The following is a 20,719-nucleotide window of genomic DNA, read 5'->3' on the forward strand; positions in this document are numbered from 1 at the left end:
GTTGCACGATAAGAATAAATATCTGCTGGTTTCCCATCCCTACCATCAGAGCCAATGTGATGCCCCCTTCGGAGTCCCCAGAAAAGTTCAGCCTCTTTGCACAGCCCGGACGTGAACCGGCACTGTTCAAGCTGTTTGACTCATCCTGCGCTCCCCACAGAAGTGCTTTAACTGGATGAGCCCCTCAGGGACCCCCCGCGCTTACTTTTCTTAAGCAAGTTACATTTTCTTATGGTGTTCTTGACATATTGCAAACAGCATTCCAAACAAAATCCTAGTTCTTCCCCAGGTGATGTGTAAAGCAGTGTTATTGACTGAACTTTTACTGTACTTCATTCTAAATTGAAGAAAAACATAATACTGGCAGAGTATTCTGAGATGCAACATCTGATTGAAAATTATTCTCTGTGAAACCTAAAAGAATGTACATGTCAACAAAGCTAGTGGTGTCAACAAGGGCTAAGAACTTCTCTGACCTGATCAGTGCAGTCATATAAAGCTAAATGACTTGAAACTAATTCAGACATGTATCTCCGCTCATAGTTGGAAATACATAGTTAAAAAATGCTTTTGACTAACATTTTTGTGGCTCAAGTGCAGTGGTAAATGAGACAGCATGAAGAACTACTGTATTCAATGTACAGACATCATACCTTACAATGCAGATGCATTACGTGCAATTTAAAGCATGTTATTTCTTAACAGTAAAATGACTTTTCTGGGGACAAATGATTACTTCTGTGTAGCCCGTCAAGGGAAGAAATGCTATTTTCAGCCTTCTCTTTCTCCTTCTCCATCTAACACATGTGATAACTCATGAACTGTAGAGGATTAGGTGCTCTGTGCTCCTACTGGAGCCCAAGACAAATGGCAGGGCATGGCTGTAAAGTACACAATTCATTATCAATACTACACTCAAATGCTGGTACTGGCACATGTAGTAATTTTATATAATAACATGTATTTTGTTACGTATTATACCCCAGCTAAATGTTAAAGTGCAATCTGACAGTTACAGATACTTGAAGCAACAGCAAATACAGGTTGCAGCAGGCCCCAAAGGAAATTCAAATTGTACGCTCTTTTAATTGCGAAATAAAATATTGTATCAAATTGGAATATAAATACCATCTGTGGCATTCTGAAGAAACTATATGTTAGCTACTGTTAATTTAGAAAACAAACCTAAGTTGCTCCTTGATCAAGGTTCTGTTAAGTGTTTAGCTTTTGTGTCTTCACTAATCCTGTGTCCTCTGTTGGGCTGTTATTAATATATATATATATTTTTAATTTACCTGCTTTGCTTGGTCAATTATGATTTTCTGTGATGTCAGGTTTGAACTGCATTTAATTGGCTGCCAATTAGGTATACAAACCGAACCAGACTGGTTTGATCTTCAGAAATATTGCATTGCTCATTTGTCCTGTTATTAACATCAAAAGACGAAGTAGATTGCTAATATGCTTTTCATTAGCAAGGATACCTCCCTCGTACCGTATGGTACACATATCATCGACTGAGGTTCTCAACCCTTACCAGTGTAAGGGTGGTCTTTCAATTGACTTTCTATTGACCGCACCAAATCATCGTTTTCACTTTCTGGTGTTATTTGTTTTGGGTATTGGGTTGTGAACAATTTGAGGGGAACAATAAAATATATGCTTTGAAAGCTTCTTTTATACAGATTAATTTTATACAATTGATATATTCCTGTGTGTAAAAATTGGAAACAGAAGCAGCTTAAGGGGTAAAAAAAAAAACTAAAAACATTGAAATATCTTCAATTTCCGCATGGCAATGGATAGTTTTTATTAAACCCACAATATTGTCTTATAACTGTTTAGTTTTAAAATCTCTTCTCACACCATCTGTCCAGTTCCCTCTGTTGTTCAGTCCCTTAAGAAAATAAAAAGCCCTTACTCCATACTATTACTGTCTCTCTCTTATTATCATGCCATGATCATCATCTTTATCATCGTATTTTTGAATTTACAGCCATTATTAACATACTTTAATGTGTGCTCCAGATTTGCAGTAATGAGCTGAGGTGTGTTTGTCACAGACACTGGACTGAGGATGACTGTGGTATTTACTCCCCCATTGATGAAGAAGTTGCACCCAGAGGTAGGTACATTATTTTAAGTATGGTTGATAATCTGTATATTTACTTTTAAAACTTCTGAGCATATACTAAAACTATAGCTGGTTAATGCTAAACATCACTGATCTACAGATGTTCTAGTTTGCAGATCCACCATTAAATATTTTTGGAAGTAATATGCGCTATCAAAATACATTGTAAAGCAGAGGGGATATTTTACACATGAAACAGTATACACAGAATTGTGTGGACTGCAAAAAATCTGCCTTTTCAGAAACAACAAGACCACTAACTAGCAAAACAGAAACAATCATAGAGAATCCAGAACACACAAAATGATAATAAACAGGTAAGAAATTAAATATTGTTGAAAGTAGAGTTTGTAAAGTATGCAGTTATTATTGAAGCACGCTACAATGTAGCATTAATTCGGTCTTTCTTGAAATTGTCACGTAGCTAGATACTCAGAGCTGAGTTGGAGTAAAAACTAGCAGACAGTGCCCCCAGGACCAGGGTTGAGAAACATTGATCTACAGGGTGCTATTGTCTATATCAGGAATCTCCAATCCTGGTCCTGTAGGGCCGGTGTCCCCCTTTGTTTGTGTTCCAACTGTACCCTAAATTACTTAATTGGACCAATTAAGCTTCTAATAAGCACTTAATTGGACCAATTAAGTAATTTAGGATACAGTTAGAACAAAAACCAGGGCGACACTGGCCCTCCAGGACCAGGATTGGAGACCCCAGGTCTATATGGTTAATTTCTTTCTTGATTTTATAGTTTTTTTTTAAAATTATAAATGCAAAATAGTTTCCTTATCGAATATTTGCAGTAGATAGGCAAAAATAAACACAAGGGTATTGATATCAAAATAATGCGCAGTAAAAAAAAAAAAAAAAAAAAAGTTACAGTAGTTTAAAATAACTTGCACTAGAACCAAAGGGAATGTCTGAAGCATCAAGCTGGTTTGACCTGATTTTCAAAATTAAATGTGTCTTGCTATTGCATATTTGTTCAGCTTGAGCGCATGCATATATAAATATTTTGCCTGGACAACGCCCCTTGCACACCATAGCTATTTTACCCCTTTTTTTTGAAGTTTCTTCCTGAGGTTGACCCAGTTGAGGCTACTTCCCTGCGTAGCTTTGTAAAATGAGTCCCTTAAGTTTAATTAAGCAGCAAAAATGGTTTAGGTGCATCTTTGGTGAACCAAAATAAAAAATCTACTGATACCTTGTACCTTGCATATATAAGATTGTGAGAGACAGCAAACCTAGAGCTGCTTTATTTTTTATCTGTTTTTATGTCAGGAAAGGGTCCACTATTGAAAAGCTTTGGTTCTTGTGGCCACAGGCATTTATGATGTAAACACCTATGGTAACTCACACAGTATGTAATAGGATCAGTAGGTCAAAGTGTCTGTGTAGGGAAGCAAGTGACCACTTCCACTCCGCAACACAAAATAAAGTGAGGTGTAAGATTAGATGATTAGAAGCATTATAACCAATTAGTGCTGCGTAATGTTAAAACATACTGTATCAGTCTAGTAACTAATAGTCCTTTAAAATCAGTTCAGTTGTTTGTTTCTTTATCAATAAACAGAGCTGCTACCTATTTGATTTCCACTGCAAGGACATGATTCTGAAATGAAATTATTTTGAGGATCTCAAGAGGTTCAATAGCAGTATGATAATAAGTCAGCTAAAGGTGGCGTTTAATTTAATTTGTTTGGGTTTTATTTACAATAGAAAGGATAAAAGGGTCCGGTATTCTGATTCAGTTGTATGGTACTACTGACACAGTGTTTGTGTATATAACACAAATATCATAGTTTGATGAAAAGCCATTTTTCAGTTCCCATTTGTATTATCATTGTGTCTGCCAATGAATTATTTTAACAGATGTGCAGAATTATGTATCACTTTTTTTGCTTTGCTTTCTGTTAAAACTGTTTTCACATACATTTTTTGTTAACAGGGGCTTGTCTTTGTTGGAATTCTTGAGTGGTATAAAAGTGAGGTTAGATTTAAGTTCTTGTTTGCTGTGAGCTTATTGTGCTGTTTTGTCTGTAACGTTCATGTCTTATGTTACGGTTAATATCCTTTTAGTTTCTATTGTAATGCAAAATGCTCTGTGCAATTATTTAAAAAAATAATTAAGCAATGTGATTTTCTTGTCCCCTTGATCATTTTGACCTATAGAAATTGCACAGTTTTTTTATGTGGAGTCTTTGATGTGTTGTCAGGATTTCTTTCAGTGGACAAACCTTAGAAATTAAAAAAATAGAACATATGTGTGCTTTAAAACAGAATATTGTGGCTGATATTGATTTTACACTGTTTTCATTAATTTGTACAGTGTTTATTATGGCATTTCCAGAGCATGCAATGCCAGCAGGTAGCTAAACAATATGCTGCACGATCTTAAAGGAAAAATTCAATCTACATTTTATGCACGTTCCTAACAGAAGGATACCCAAAAAGTAGATAGAAAGATAAATAGATTAGCACCGCAAGTATATAGCTTTCTAAAACACTTTTGTTTGTTGATGTATTTTGGGGGGCCTTAACTGCATTAAGGGCTCATCGACAGACAGAGATTATTTGTTTGAGCCACCATAATCGTCTATTAGTGAGAAAATGAAGAGCATGTCTTGAAACGAGGGGTGTTGAGATAGCATTTTATTAGCATGTGTGTCCAGTCAAAGCATTTGCTTCAAATAAATCTTAGATTTTTTTCCCTTTTTCCTCACAGGTGTCGGCAGCACAAATATCATCATCGGTGCCATTGCAGGTACCATCCTGGTGCTGGCTCTCATTTTAGGAATTGCAGCATGGGGTTATAAGTAAGTAAAAAAGGCTGTAAGTTCAGCTATGTAACAGCCTGGCCTGTCATTTAAAGGAAAACACTAAAGCATACTTTTCATTTTAGTTAATATTTTACTCACCAAGAAAGCGTATGCTGTTACATTTTAAAATATAAAAAAATGTCCATTGCTAAGGATGTTCCTAAAATCAGTGAAAATCTAAAATACGTATAAATGTAGGTCATAGAAATAGTATCAAGCCCTGTATGAATGACAAATACATCGTGAAACAGCAAAAGAATGTCCTTTGGTCAGAGTGACTTTAAGGGCAGGGTCAATCGCTTTCTCACAATAATAATAGCTGTAAAACCCATGTAAACCGGAGCAAGAATCGTGCTTGTGTGTCATAAGATTTCAGCGGTCAAGATCCCGTTTAACTGGCAGAATCTCACGTTACTCCTCGGCAAAGCCGTACCAAACCACACACACACGCACAGAGACAGACAAGAAAGAACACACAAGAAAGAACACAAAAGACACTGCAAATGTAAACCTTTTAAGATGTCTCAGGAACAACTCAAACCAGGAGCTCCACCGCACAGAACTGGAATGAATTATTAACATCAATTGGCATATTGTGTATTAAGTAATGGATATAGTTAACAAACAACATAAATGTACCCTATTGCTTTAAATAAATACTTTAGTTTGAATCTATGTAAAATTACAAGATATCCACGTTTCATTGTAATGTGTGTGTTAAGCGGATTCTGCGCCTAGCACTTCTACCGCAGCTGCTGAGCAGCAGTCACTGGCTTCTCGGAGCAGAGGCAGGGTATAGGGACTGGCAGATGTGCACAGGAACATTAGGATGCTCAGCCTGGTACTCCACTTATAGAACTGCCAGTGCATGAAGCTGCATTGGCACAGAGGACTTTTTTTTTCCTAAATCAGAACAGCATAGCAACGCATTTCCTGAAAAGTACAGCAAAAACAGGAAAACTGTCATGACTTGTCCATGTAAACGCTATCATTGTGTCCTTTAATGGTAGCATTTATGAATTGGACTATACTATTCATTTTCTGCAATGTGCTGTATAGTCAGTACATTCTAACCAATTAACATCTAGCCAGTACAATTAGATATACATTGAAGTATATGTTTTTTGTTAACTTATTGTATAAAAAAAGTGTTCTGAAATATTTATTACAGGTCAAAAGAATACATTCATCTATTTGTCTTGGGCAACCATGAAACCTTCCTAGAAGTCAATGTATTATATTTGTTTTAGAACATTCAATAAAAGTGTGGGAAATGGGTTTGTGCTCCTGCTGTCCCAGCACTGAAGTGAACTGAATCATTCATGTAACACTAGCTTCATTACATTTGTTTAAACTGAACATGAAGATGCTTCAAACCCTTGGAAAGGGTTTCGTGAACTGCATAAACATTTCCTAAAAAATATCTCCTCCAGGATATTTTTGCATGACCATAGTTTTCAGGGCTAAATGACCAGTTAGTAATTGTTTAGATAGAAATCATGCTCATGGCACTAACACTGTTTTATTAATGCAGGAGCCTCTCAAAAGTCTTTACATTGGTAACTGATTCTTATTTTTTCTGTTCTCCAACTCGGAAAGAAACTATCGCACACGAAGGTACGTACAAAGGAAAATGTTTTTTTTTATTTAAAATGGTTTGAATGATTTTGAGAATTAATGGTTAACAAGGTGTCTTTCCGGGTACTATCAAAATTAGTCCTTCTATTTTATTCCAGATCAATTATATTATCCCATCTATTTTCTCACAGCAGTTTCAAAGAATTTTGGTCTGACTGTTATACAAAATGACATGAATGTAATAATTTACTAACGGCCCTAATGTGTATAACATAGTTTTTCGTTTGTTTGCTAACAAACTGTTTTTGGATTTTCCGTCAATCAATATCCCCCTTAGCAATATGAAATGTAAAAAAAATAAAATACAGAATAAAAAATACATAGTATTTATATATGAACACCAAAACTAGTACCTATTCTACAAATTAGAATAAAACCACATTTATCCAAACGACACTCTTGAAAGCCATTTGAAAAGCATGTTCTTCATTATCAGGTGACATTTTGGTGGAATCTATTTACATGCAAATGTGGAGTAAAATCAATCTGGTGCTTTCAAATTTTTACAATGAATGGTGATTGATTTTCAAAGTAAAACTTGCAGTCCAGTCGTAATGTAAACTCTCCTTTGTACAAACTGCTGTACTTCATTACCCCAAAGCAGTTCTGATTAAAGGGGTTATATTATTTTCCACATGAAAAGAAGCTTAAACATAGCTAAGGGGAAATAGCTCAAATGCCTTCTCTTCAAGGAGGGTAACTGTCTGTCTCAGGCTTCTCTGTCTTGATCTGTGTCTCTTCTCCTGTCCTTTCTTTTCACTTGTTTGTAGACAAATGCCACCTGGCGACTATGTTAAAAAGCCTGGGGAAGCCGACTCCTTCTATAGTGACATGCCTCCTGGAGTCAGCACAAACTCTGCATCTAGTTCTAAGAAGAGGTCTGCTTGTCTGTCGCATTTTCAGATATATACCTGTTCCTTCACTCGTTCCATCCCCTCCATTAGTCAGAACATTTCATTGTTTGGCCTCAGGTTTGAGCATTTATTCCCTTTTGTTTTGTGAGTTGAAACCAAAAGCATCCCTCTTTCTTGCTCTTTGGGTTTGAATCTTGGTTCTTGTAACACCAAGTCAAGTACTAAGTGTGTCTAAGAATTAACGTTTGATAGTGCAGTTATTTATTATTCATCAACTACCCCTGCATAATAGTAAAGATTGGGACTATTTTCAAAGCTTAAAAGCCTTTATTGAGCAAATCTAACACATTTATGGAACACCCTCACACCAAGAAAAAGGAATGCTTCTCGCTAATGGAATGTGTTTTTTTTAACAGCATGATCTAGACTTGGAGTTCGCCATACACATTTGCAAAGAAAGTATGTTATTTGATAATGAGACGAAGCTTTGGAAACCAGTGATAGTTCCTAATGAAAGACCAAATCACATTTTATTGACTACTATACAACTGAAATCCTGCAGTAATGTGGCTGGAGAAGGTTATTTTTTAGAAATACAACAGTATTTTTCAAAAGATTGTGATAATGTGTTGACTACAGATTTCTTAGATGTTGACGTCAGGGGCAAGTGAGTCTCTCAATCCAAACATTACTTTAATAATTAAAATTTAGAACATCTCCCAAAGTCACATTTAAAGACCTTTACTGATTAGCCACCATGGGGCCTTTGTATGTATGTATGTATGTATGTATTTATTTATTTATTTATTTAGCAGACACTTTTATCCAAAGCAATTTACAGAAAATGCAACAAAATATAAAAGTATATAAATTACAGACATTAAAAATGCAAAACACACTTAAACAATATATACAAAATAATTAGAAATAAAGAAAATACAAAAAGATATACAAATAGGAATTTACAAATTAAAGATTGAATAAGTCAGTTTTGAGAAGACAGTGAAAAGCAGTAAAAGACTGAACAGTCCTGATTTTTAATATTCAGTCTTGAATTTATTATTTGATGTTAAAATTTAACATTTGGTACATTAATTTAATATTTAATGCTAGTATTTATTGTTTGATGCTAAAATTCAATATTCGATACGTGCTTAAATTTAACGTTTAATGAATTGTCATTCCTTATTTAATTTTCATTACTTTCACCATGTGTTTTTACTAACCGTTTGTTGAAATGTTCCTAAAATGATAAGGTATGTGTCATTTGGCTGACATCAGGTCAGACTAGTTATGGGTTGGGTAACTCCTGTAATAAATCTGTTAAATTCAGAGTAAATTTAATAGGGGACTGGCACTCTCTTTTTAGTAATACTTAAAAAAAAAAAAAAAAAAAAACGGACTGTCTACCATTATATTTTAACATCCTGGATATATTTAATTTATGTACCATTACATTAAACGGATTGAAAGAATGGAATGGCAAATGTGTATCTGTGTGCAGAAACATTAATGTATGTCTATGCTATTCATTGGGCTTTTCTGGCTTCTCTGCTTGTTATACAGTATTTCATTTTGCTTTCCTACACTGTCCTCCTGTCACCTGACTGTGTTGGTATGTCTTCTACAGTATAATGTAGTCATGCTGTTGGTTTTAGGACAAGCAAAACAAAAACAAATGTACCACATTAGATTCTGGGGTTAGATTTGCTTGCTCAGAAGCAAATAATATGAAAACAAACCAGTTGCTTTTCTGAAACAGTCGCTAACCCAGAAAAAAAAGCTGTTGATTGAAATGGGATTATGTATAACGCCCCAAGTAGGTGAATTTTTCACTTGCTCTGAACTTCAGCGATTCTCAAAAAAGGTCAACTCTACTAAATGTTCTGTTCATCTGTTGAAAACCATATCAGCCAAAGCAGCTATAAACACACACATACTATTGTTGTTTTTTTTTTTTTTTTAAGTTTAGCACTGTATTAAAAAAAAAAATATTACAAGTTACATTAATTTGAATGTATCTGATGACAAAAGTATTGTAATTTCATGGATTCTGAGGATGATATTGAAAGATGAGTAGAGGAAAACAATACATTTTTTGTAGATAATGTGTTAATAAAAAATATATAGTGATGTCGACTACATTTAATTATGCACACATAAAACTGACTGGAGCTTTCTGTTTTACTGTAGATCAAATGGGTTGTCTCATTCATGGAGTGAAAGAATCCCAGACTCCAAAAACATCTCTGACATCTGTGAAAACGGACGCCCTCGAAGTAACTCCTGGCAAGGTGATTGTTTTATTTTTACTGTATTACAAAACCAAAACGGAAGCACCTGCCAGTGCACTTTGTATAGGGAGTCTAGAGGTACACTTTAGTGATTCTTCAGTAATTAAATACTCGAATTCCTTGAGGAAAGCTTAGTCTGCTGCCATGATCACACTGACTTGCACCAGAGAGATTCAGCGGTATCGGGTAATACATTCAGCGGTACCGGTTAATACGACCTGTGTATGGTGTCTCTTATTGTACGACCAATGTCATCTCATGCAGTTTGGACGAGAGGACGGCGAGACGAAGTTGATATAATAAGAGGCACACTACATGTAATGTTATTATAAACCTCACAAATTAAGATTATAGTCAGGAATAGCTTTAAAACTTTTCTTATTATTATTTTGAAAGAACATAACTTTTTTTACATTGGAATTAAGTGTGGTGTTCTATGCATGGAATGCATCTGTACACAGGAGAAGATGTACTTGAAGTTTTGGCAAATACTTCACTGTGGTTGATTTCTGATTTATAATACGGAATACATGTCAGAGATGTCATTCAGAACTCATTAATGCGGGTTTATTTGTGATATATATATACTGGAGTCATATTATATATATATATATATATATATATATATATATATATATATATATATATATATATATATATAATATATATATATATATATATATGAATATGACTCCAGTATCAATTTCTAGGAAACCTAGGAGGCAACCGAAAGAAAATCAAAGGAAAAAAATGCAGGCAACGCTCAAACTCAACTGAGTAAGTATAAATATTTAATTATAAATTGTTTTGCTTTGAATAGCCAAGAGTATTTCTGAGTGCTAATTAATTATTTTAGTTCTAGATCTGCCTGACCAAATTCAATTGTATTTTAAATCAACCTAAGGCAAATTTGTGTGCATCACATATACTGGCTTCTGTTTATCACAGCTGTTGATTTTTCTTTTTTTTTTTTAACAAGGCAGTTTGAAGATAAACACCTTTTTTCCTGTTTTAATTTCCATAATGATATTGTTTGCTGTAGGATATGTGTGATAAACTACAGCTTTTGATTCCTGTAGTAGTGTTTGAAATGGAACTAGTTTAGGTGAGAGAAACACTGCATCACCCGTGGAGGCCATCGCAGAAGAGAGCAAGTGTCCAGATTTATTCAAGCACTCAAGAATTAAAAGAAAGTAACCAATGTTTCAAACAATGTTTGAAGGTTTTAGTCTATAAAGTAAAAGTGTATTCTACCAATGACTTGTTTTTAAGTAAAGTGGAACATGAAGGTAAACATTCCACATTCTAAAATGTATTCAAAAATAATTCAGTATCATCAGCCAATCAGTATAGTGGGCATTAATACACATTGGAAAAAAGAGTCAGAGATTTTCTTTAACCTGATTGGTCAATACGAGGGCTAAAATCTCTGATAAAGGGCCACAAGTGTTATCTTTCAAACTAACAGTGTTTAATCACTGTTCTAGTAAACCCACCTGAAAATACGTAAATACAGTATTCATGTATTTTACTTTTTTTTTATTGTTGAAAGAAAATCTCCATTCTTAAATTGTACACGCTGAATGTTGTCTGTCAAAAAAGACTATTCTGCATCCTTGCTGTCCTATCTATTTAAATTTAGTACAGCTAATAAATTATAAAATAAATAAATAAGCAAAACTAGTGTTTGCTGTCAGCGACAATGGAGTAACCACCATATCAACTAGTCTCCTGTTTTGAATGACGAGTTGAAATCAAAGAACTTGAAGCAGTCTGATTTACTTTCAGCAACTTTATTTACGCATATCACAGTAACAACACAGGCACATCGCATCTGAGCAAAGAGAAGGAGGCTTTGACTTTATGAACACACTCTGTGAACAAGATACTGGACAAACAAGACGATCAGGATTAACACATACTGCAGACAACTAGATATATTTAATTACTACAGTAAAACTTTGTATTTTATTTATTTCGCTAGTAAATGTTAGGGCCTAATGGTAACTTAAATACTGAAACTTACACAAATACACAAACATGTAGCCCAACTGAAGGCTAAGCCTAAATTTCTGTTCTTTACTACATGTACATACATGCATAAAATTAATAATCGTATACTCAAAATGCTAGAATTACATTATAATGTGTATCTAAGATATGCATGTAAAAACATATTTGAAAGGGAACGCAGAATAAATTAGCTAATTTCTGTTCTTCACAAGAGTTTGTCAAATGACCAAGCTTTCATACAAGATTTTTTGTCGTGAGATTCTTTTTAACAACACTGTCATTGGGAAATTCTTCTTATTTTATGGATGAGCCGCACTAGCATTGCTTGAAAAGGACCAGAATGGAAATGATCTTCCTAATTACCAGAGTTTCTGTAAGTTCTGTGTAAGCGTGTTGTAACTTTTGTCCTAATTACAGTAGCAGCTAAAGGTTTTTGGTTTGACTGAACTGCTCAGATGTTTCAAAAGAAAAACACAATTAGTTGTAGATTTTTTAAAAATGATATGCTGTCAAAAGCATTGGTTTCATTTATGAACGCAAATAGACTTTTTTTTATGTAATCATGGAATACCACAGAAATGAATTAATGCAGCTATTGAGTCTAATGTTAAAATGAATAATACAGAACAAGAAAATGGTGATTTCAGTGCCTTTCATGTGTGGTCTGCAGTAGGGTTCCTCTTACAGTTTTTAAAAACAAATGTAGAGGAGAAATTGTTATCAGAGAAGGATTTATGTCCTAATGGTGCCCCATTAAACCCATATTAAAATTCTGAGAATGTTGTGTTTCTGTACTTCAAGAATCCCTCCCTCATTAAAAACCATCACACACTCTATGTAATGAATTTGCCTATTGATTTTTAAAAAATTTGTACTCACGATGTATTGAATGAACTATTCGCACTTTGTTGGTACCACTTAAACCACTGAAGATTATTTCCAAAAAATTAATAGAAACTGACATTATTTGCTGAGCTTTGTTGATTCTCTGAACCCTACTACTACAACTTCTTCTTTCTCTGTATTCATCATTGCTTTCTGCAGGTATTTAAACCCATGGTTCAAAAGAGAATATAATATAGCTAAGTGGGTAGAAGATGTGAATAAAAACACTGATGGACCAGATATTAGGTATTTCCTAAGATATATATATACATATATATCTTTTATTTTTTTTATTTTTTTTTATTTTTTTTTGTTTTAGCCAGAACAGTACCAGCACATATACTAATATTGCTGGACATGCTGTCTTGTATTCAAATACAAGGTCCTGGGATCATGTGCTGGTTTCATGTGCACCATATTCTGAAGCCCCCACCCCCCCCTTGCCCTCTTTTAAAATGAAGCATGCTTCCCCTAAAAACTGCCTTTGGCTTTTCTGCATAACACCAAAAGTGACTCACTTGCCACTAACAGCGTGAAGTTACAACCCTCATCTGCAGTCTTGTGGGTAGCTAATGTAGAAATATGGAAGCCCATCACATAACTTAACTCTATCCACAATCCATCATATTTTAAATCAACAGAATAAGGAAGGTACATAGTAAAATCAGAAAGTGAATTAAAATAATGAATCCATAAGTTTCACAAAGCTAAAAAAAAAAAAAAAAAAAAAGACCAAGACATACAATATAGTTTATTTCTGTGTCAGTGAAGTTATGGGGTACAGTATATTACAACTAGAGATCTTTAATCACTTTTTGCTGGAACTTTTGCATAATTTTGCATGTATTTATTTGATTTTATTTAGTTTTTAGCGCGACTTGTATTGAGTGTTTGAAGTTATAGAAGGATCAAATACTAAATGATTAATCAGGTCATGTTTTCTTCTCCTTTGCAATTTCGTCAACACTCCCACACACTTAGAGAAGATGCTACCATATGTACGATCCTGCCCACTGTATACCTTGGTGTAGTGCATGAAAGTACGTAACAAATCCTTGACTTCATACTGCTTAGGGTCTAACAGTTGACAAAACAACGTGGTATTGCTTGAGCTGTAGTGGAAGCCAAGATCTCTTAATTAAGTGCCGTATCCTAGTTCTTTAATCTAAAGACCATCTGTTTGGGATTTGTCTTCCTCTAAATGATTAGTCATGAGCAGATTTTATCAGTTTGAAATCTGGCCCATGTAACATTAAGATTGGTCAAATATCATTAATTGTTATCAAGATTAATATTGGTTTTGATATTTAAAAGATAACACCTGACCAAAAGTAGATTTTTCCTACCGTGAAGTGAAAGTTTGAGACAAATGCCAGCAAATGGGGTTGGCAGAACAGAGCTGTGGTGGGATGGAGATCAATTAAAATAATTGAGGATAATTAAATACACTGCTGTGCAAAAGTCTTAGACATGTTGCATTTTTCTGCTCTGATGCATTATGATCATCATCAATTTACTCAAAGCCTCCACTGGTGTTTTCTACTATTAAAACAACTTTGACTTGCATAAAGAAGGAAAAGCATTGAGTGAAATAGCTCTCATCACTTGATTTTCAAGGTGTGGTTGAAGCATAATCAGCAAGTACAGAGAAACATCATCTGTAATTGACAAACCCAGGACTTGAAGACCCAACTGCTGTCTAACAAGGATGAGCAATACTTGAAGATAATATCTGTAAGGAATAGAAAGAAGACAAGCATTGAATTGACAACAGAACTGGCAGAAGGCACAGGTGTCGTTGTCCATCCATCAACATCCAAAACACCTTAGACCATTGTTCCATAGTTCAATTTCTGTGTTCTTGTGCATATTTTAGTCTTGTTCCCCTTTCTTAACAGAGGAATGCTTACTGCAACACATTCTGCAAGTCCTGATTTCAAGAGTGACCTTTGTACTGTTAATTTGATGGACAACAACACCTGTGCCTTCTGTCAGTTCTGTTGTCAATTCAATGCTTGTCTTCTTTCTATTCCTTAAGGATATTATCTGCAAGTATTGCTCATCCTTGTTAGACAGCTTTTTGGGTTTTCAAGTCTTGGGTTTGTCAATTACAGATGATGTTTCTCTGTACTTGTTGATTATGCTTCGGATACCACACCTTGAAAATCGAGTGATGCAAGCTATTTCACTCAATGTTTTTCCTTCTTTATGCAAGTCAAGGTTGTTATAATAGTAGAAAACACTAGTGGAGGCTTTGTGTAAATTGCTGATGCTCATAATGCATCAGAATAGAAAAATGCATCATGTCTAAGACTTTTGCACAGCAGTGTACATATAACCTAGATGAACTACACCAACCACTGGGAATTGATCCTAGAATTGATCCTAGAACAGGATACTTAACAAGATGCTTACATGTGAATGGAGTCTCTTGATAAAATAGAGTCTTTAAAGTGATTGTTTATAGGCGTGGAAGTTTAACTTTGCTTTGTTTAATATTCATATTACTTGATTAATTTCCTATGCAGTTTTAGCATTCAAATCATTTGAAGCATCTCTCCTCGAATATTTAAACAAGATTCCCATAAAGTGATCAGTTGGACATGCACAAAATCATTGAGATTGTTAATACACAGATGGCTAAACATCCCTTCAGTCATGCAAGGGCCTTCTGCAGCGCCTGTGTTTCTAAAAAAAAAAAAATCCTATTTTAAATACCGAGTGGTGTATCCAGTAAAGGCGCTCCACGTGGAGTGCAGGATACGCCGTATAGTCTGTACATCGCCAGGGAGCGGCGCTCAATTGGCCCAGGGGGAGGGAGGGCTAGGTCGGCCAGGGTATCCTTGGCTCACCACGCACCAGCGACCCCTGTGGTCTGTCCAGGTGCCTGCGGGCTTGCCTGTAAGCTGCCCAGGGCTGCAATGTCCGCCGATGCTGTAGCTCTGGGTGGCTGCATGGTGAGTCCGCTGTGTCTAAAGAAGCAGGCGGCTGACGGCACACGCTTCGGAGGACAGCATGTGTTCGTCCTCGCCCCTCCTGAGTCAGCGCAGGGATGGTATGGTAAAAATAATTGGACATTATTAAATTGGGGAGAAAACAATAAAAGTAATTGACGACCACTAAATAAAATAAGTAAATAAATACTAAATCTGTACGTTATGTTAATGTATTTGAATTTTTTAACGTTTCATTTTGTACTTTACTGTACTCTAGCCTACAACACATGCAACAAATTGGGTATTTTTTGTTTCGTAATTACAAATACAAAAATATACAAACTACATTTAATTATTTGTATGTCAGTTTATCTTCATATCAGGATTTAATACCATGTAAAATAACTTTGCTGCCAGCCATTCAGCATAAAGGAATAAACTGTCTATGCGATATGAGATAGAACACACGTTCACTCTCTGTAAGCCTTTTTTTTTTTTTTTTTCAAATTAGTTATTTCATTTATAATTTGAATGCATGTATTTGTGTTTGGGTGAGCAGTTGTATTTTGAACCTTTAGTAGTGACCTTTATGCAGTTGGAGTTTCAGCTTGCGTACCCTATTAAGATTCTGACCACAAGCTGTTTGGATTGAAAACGGTTCACCTAGCAAATTGGCTGGGTGAGTCAGATAGCAATTAAACAAAATGTTAATATTAAACTGCAGGTGTAATTTTCCATGCAGATGATTAAATTACCATTAAAAAATGAGAAATTGAGGTTACCTGTTTATAAAACTGTAGAGTAAATAGATAGAGGAGTGACTTATTTTATATTGTATAGTCTTGTAAACAATTGCATTTACTTTTTAGAAAGTTTAATGTAGATAAAAGCGTGTGATTTGTCACTGTACTGTACATGCCTCTTTAAAAAAACAGAACAATTGTTACTGTTTTTTTATTTTATTTTTTACCATCTGCTTTGGTTGCTGTGGCTCATGTTGTATAAGCTCTTATCAAGTGTGTGCATGGTTTATTGAATTGCTTTCTTTAATGCTATCATTGCCAGCTAAATCCATACACCACTGTGGCTTACCTGGGCTGCCTCTGTCTGTTAAGCTCACTTTCCTTGTGTTTATGTGTGTCAGTCAGACTTCAAAGGTGTTTTAAGAATGTCAACACCTTTTGGAAGTCAACAAGTGCAAGTATTCACATGCCTGGTCTGTTCGGAGTACATGTTTGCCACATCCATTTGATAAGCTAACTTTACATATGTCTGGCTACATTAAGCAATCGACAAACATCATTCTGTGTTTTTTGTTTCATTACTTGTTGGTATGGCTGAGTGAAAAGTCCACATGGGTGGTTTGTATATTACAGTATATAATGTGTCAATTTGAAAAGGCAGCAAAATTCCCTCACTTAAAACATCTGCATAACTTTGATATAAGCAAAGAAACTGTCCAACAAAGTCTGTTTTGTAAACAGTATTATATTTCTTATATATGGCAGATAACTAAGCCTTTATTTTTGACCTAATTAGTTATTTTCTGATACTTACCATGCTATAACATATGCACTGTAAATTTATATTAAACCATTATTGCATGCTTCTCTTTTGAAAAAGTATGCTATGATGAAGGAATTCAATCGACATCAACTTTGAGAGCTATTACTGTTATACTCTTTACACCTGTAAATCTCAAGGTAAGTGTGGCTCAACACTCTGATTTAAAAAAAACGAGGACATCTGGCAGAAAGGTTAGGCTACTATTCTTAGTTTTGAAGTTGTGGATGAATGGTTTGAATGTTCTCTTTCTATTAGTTATTTTCTCTATGGAAATTGACAGTGCTTACTCTGTCCAGTTTGCATGGTGATACACCTTAGCTATTGACCATGTTCTGTGTTATAATGTGCAGTGATGTGATCCTGGAGTTATCTATATAATCAATGTAATTACAAATTAAAGTGTTGCATTTAGGTTGACTGCGGGCTTGGCTTCTGGTGTTAGAGCAAGGCGGAAGTTGCTTGAGAACTCAGTAGGAATTACTTATCTCTAGGACTATGTGTTTCACATAGAACACTTTGTGTTGTACCTATGCTATACTATAACTAAAGAACCTTACATACATTGTCTATGGCTGCTCTTGAAAAATAGCTATTGTGTTTCAATCACTCTGCAGGAGAAGCATTAAGCATTTCTTACGGATTTCCAAAACCATTCAAACCGGGGCGTTGACTCGGCAGAATCTGTTAAGTTTAATTGTGAAATACCTATTTTTACACTGAAATGCTGCCTGAGATCATGTACTTGAGGTCATTTATTTTGTGATCTTGAAAGGTCAAGTTACCAGGGATTTAACTTGTTATCTCATAACAAATTTCTTTTTTTAATTTTTTTTATTTGTGTGATTGGGCAAGGTCCTTCACATTATAAAACCAGCAATGGACTGGTTTGGATTTTTCTTTTAATTGTACTTTAATTAAATACTGTAACTTTAAAAAGTATATATAACTGCACTCACAAGAGAAAAAAGAAACAAATTTGTTACTTACCTGTTGTGTGCAATTCATTGTCCTGCAGCAGAGTGTTCTGGAAAGAAGGAAAAGGGGTTACTGGGTTTTGCCACTTTTGAGATGCTAACACTGGAAAGGTGCACATCTTCAGTGTGTTGCGTGGATCTAGTTGTTGGAAACCTTCAAACCTTTTTCTTTACTATACTATATATACTTTACTATGATTTTATATATATATATATATATATATATATATATATATATATATATATATTAGACACACACACATACACTGAGTGTACAAAACATTGGGGACAGCTTCCTAGTATTGAGTTGCACCCCCTTTTGCCCTCAGAACAGCCTCAATTCTTCAGGGCGTGGAGTCTACAAGGTGTCGAAAGCATTCCACAGGGATGCTGGCCCGTGTTGACTCCAGTGCTTCCCACAGTTGTGTCAAGTTGGCTGGTAGTGGATCTCTACTCCGAATAGCTCGTTCCATCTCATCCCACAGACACTCAATTGGATTGAGATCTGGTGACTGGGCAGGCCACTGCTGTAAGTTGAATTCACTGTCATGTTCGTGGAACCATTCCTGGACAATCCTAGCCTTGTGGCATGAGGCATTATCCTGCTGAAAAAATCCATTAGCAGATGGATACACTGCTGCCATGAAGGGATGCACCTGATTGGCAATGATGTTCAGATATCATGTGGCATTCAAACGTTGCTCCACTTTTACCAAGGGCCCAATGTGTGCATTGAAAACACCCCCCTCACAATTACACCACCACCACCAGCCTGCAATGTTGACGCGCGGCATGATGGATGCATGTACTCGTGGTTTTCTCCATACCCTAGTCCTCCCATCAGCGTTAAACAGCAGGAAAAGATCAAGCAATGTTTTTCCAATCCTCCAGTGTTCAGTGTTTTCGTTCCTTAGCCCACTGCAACCAGTTTCTTGTGTTTTGTTGTTAGGTCATCGGCTGCCATACCCCATTCGTGTCAAGTTATGACGAGTTGTGCATTCTTTTATGGGTCTTTCGGCACCAATGTTGTACTGGACTGTCAGTTGCTAACTGTAGCCTGTCTGTTGCTCTGCACAATTTGTGTCAGACTCCTTTGGCCTCTTTCATCAATGAGCCGTTTTCGACCACTGGCCTGTCGTTGGCTGGATGTCCTTTGGGTGGTGGACCATCCTTGATACACATGGGAAACTGTTGAGCATGAAAAACTCAGCAGCGTTGCAGTTCTCGACACACTCAAATCGGCGCGCCTGGCACCTATACCATACCCCGTTCAAAGGCACTTAAATCTTTTGTCTTGCTCATTTACCCTCTGAATGGCACATACACAATCCATCTCTCAACTGTGTCAAGGCTTAAAAATCCTTCTTTAACCTGTCTCCCCTTCATCTACACTGACTGAAGTGGATTTAACAGGCTACATCAATAAGGGATCATAGCTTTCACCTGGATTCACCTCATCAGTCTATTTCATGGAAAGAGCAGATGTCCCTAATGTTTTGTACACTCAGTGTGTGCAAGTTTTATATATATATATGCTTGCATGCGCTGTTTAACTTACCTGAGTTGCATAGAGTAGTGCTGTCCTTCATTTTGTGGGAGGAAGTCAAGATCTTGGGTGAGGGGTCTTTTGATACTTACCTCTGTGCTGACTTCCTGTAGTCAGGGCAGCACTGTTAGGTAAAAATAAAGGGGAAGTGTTTTTTAAATTGTTTGTCTTGTGCTAAATTATTATATATTTGATACACATGCATGTTTGTGTGTTTGTTTTATAATGTTTTTTTTTAGGATTTATTAAATATATTGGATGTATTTATTTATTCTAAATGTTTAACAGTTTTATAGAAGCAACCACTCACTTGGTTTAATCATTTATACCTTTTCATGTATAAATGCTGGCATTTCTGGTCAGTCGGAGTGAGAGAAGCCAAGGGATAGCTTAAAGCCTTACTATACTAAGCCCAACTGATGCAGTTAAATTATTATTTTTGTTTTTTAATTTGTCTGCTACTTTAGATGACAGTAGTTATTAGTAGTGTATGTAGTTTTATTCTTTTTATTTTGTGCTTGTTCTTAATGAAAATGCAAGTTTGCACCAACTCCTTTTGTTCATGCCTGCTTTCCTGCATAACATCACACGCCATTGGCGGTGACTTCTAAATTTGGAATTGCCAATTATTTTACCCCCGATTATTCAAGCCGGCTCGCTGCTGAAACCCCTGCACTAACTCAAAACGTGTGCCGTCAGCCACCTGCTTTTTTTCGCTCTGCAAACCTGCCGTGAAGCCATTACAGAACTAAAGCGTTGGAGGACCACGCAGTTCTGAACAGCACACAGGCAGGCCTGCAAGCGCCCGGCCAGCCACAGGGGTCGCTGGTGCACGGTAAGCCTAGGATTCCCCAGCCAACCTAAACCTACAGTATTGTAGGATTGACATTTTCATTGAAAAACAACCATTAGTTTATCTTGATATTTTGCCATGAAATGGAAAATGTCTTTGTAGAAAACATAAAAATAAAAAAAACCTTTGCTGCAACTACAATATGTGTTCCACAAATGAGTATCACGTGGTTAAAAAAGGAACTTTAAGTAAAACAGTAGTTGTGATAG

The 20,719-nt window shown here is 35.7% G+C and overlaps 1 protein-coding gene across 5 annotated transcripts in view; it reads left to right on the plus strand.

The window, feature by feature from the left end:
• LOC121313191 (disintegrin and metalloproteinase domain-containing protein 22-like) overlaps positions 1–20,719 on the plus strand; it is a 99,127-nt gene that overhangs the window by 76,683 nt on the left and 1,725 nt on the right. The window contains exons 23-29 of one of the 5 annotated variants that reach the window (XM_041245491.1): positions 2,029–2,125; positions 4,858–4,948; positions 6,551–6,568; positions 7,360–7,467; positions 9,637–9,737; positions 10,448–10,514; positions 12,795–12,881. In XM_041245491.1, the coding sequence (XP_041101425.1) occupies positions 2,029–2,125; positions 4,858–4,948; positions 6,551–6,568; positions 7,360–7,467; positions 9,637–9,737; positions 10,448–10,514; positions 12,795–12,881 (569 nt within the window). Of the gene's footprint in view, positions 1–2,028; positions 2,126–4,857; positions 4,949–6,550; positions 6,569–7,359; positions 7,561–9,636; positions 9,738–10,447; positions 10,515–12,794; positions 12,882–20,719 lie in introns of all 5 variants that reach the window. The other 4 variants (XM_041245490.1, XM_041245492.1, XM_041245493.1 and 1 more) reach the window with 4 other exon arrangements.

Source organism: Polyodon spathula, chromosome 3 (genome assembly GCF_017654505.1).
Source record: "Polyodon spathula isolate WHYD16114869_AA chromosome 3, ASM1765450v1, whole genome shotgun sequence".
In the NCBI taxonomy this organism is placed as follows: Eukaryota; Metazoa; Chordata; class Actinopteri; order Acipenseriformes; family Polyodontidae; genus Polyodon; species Polyodon spathula.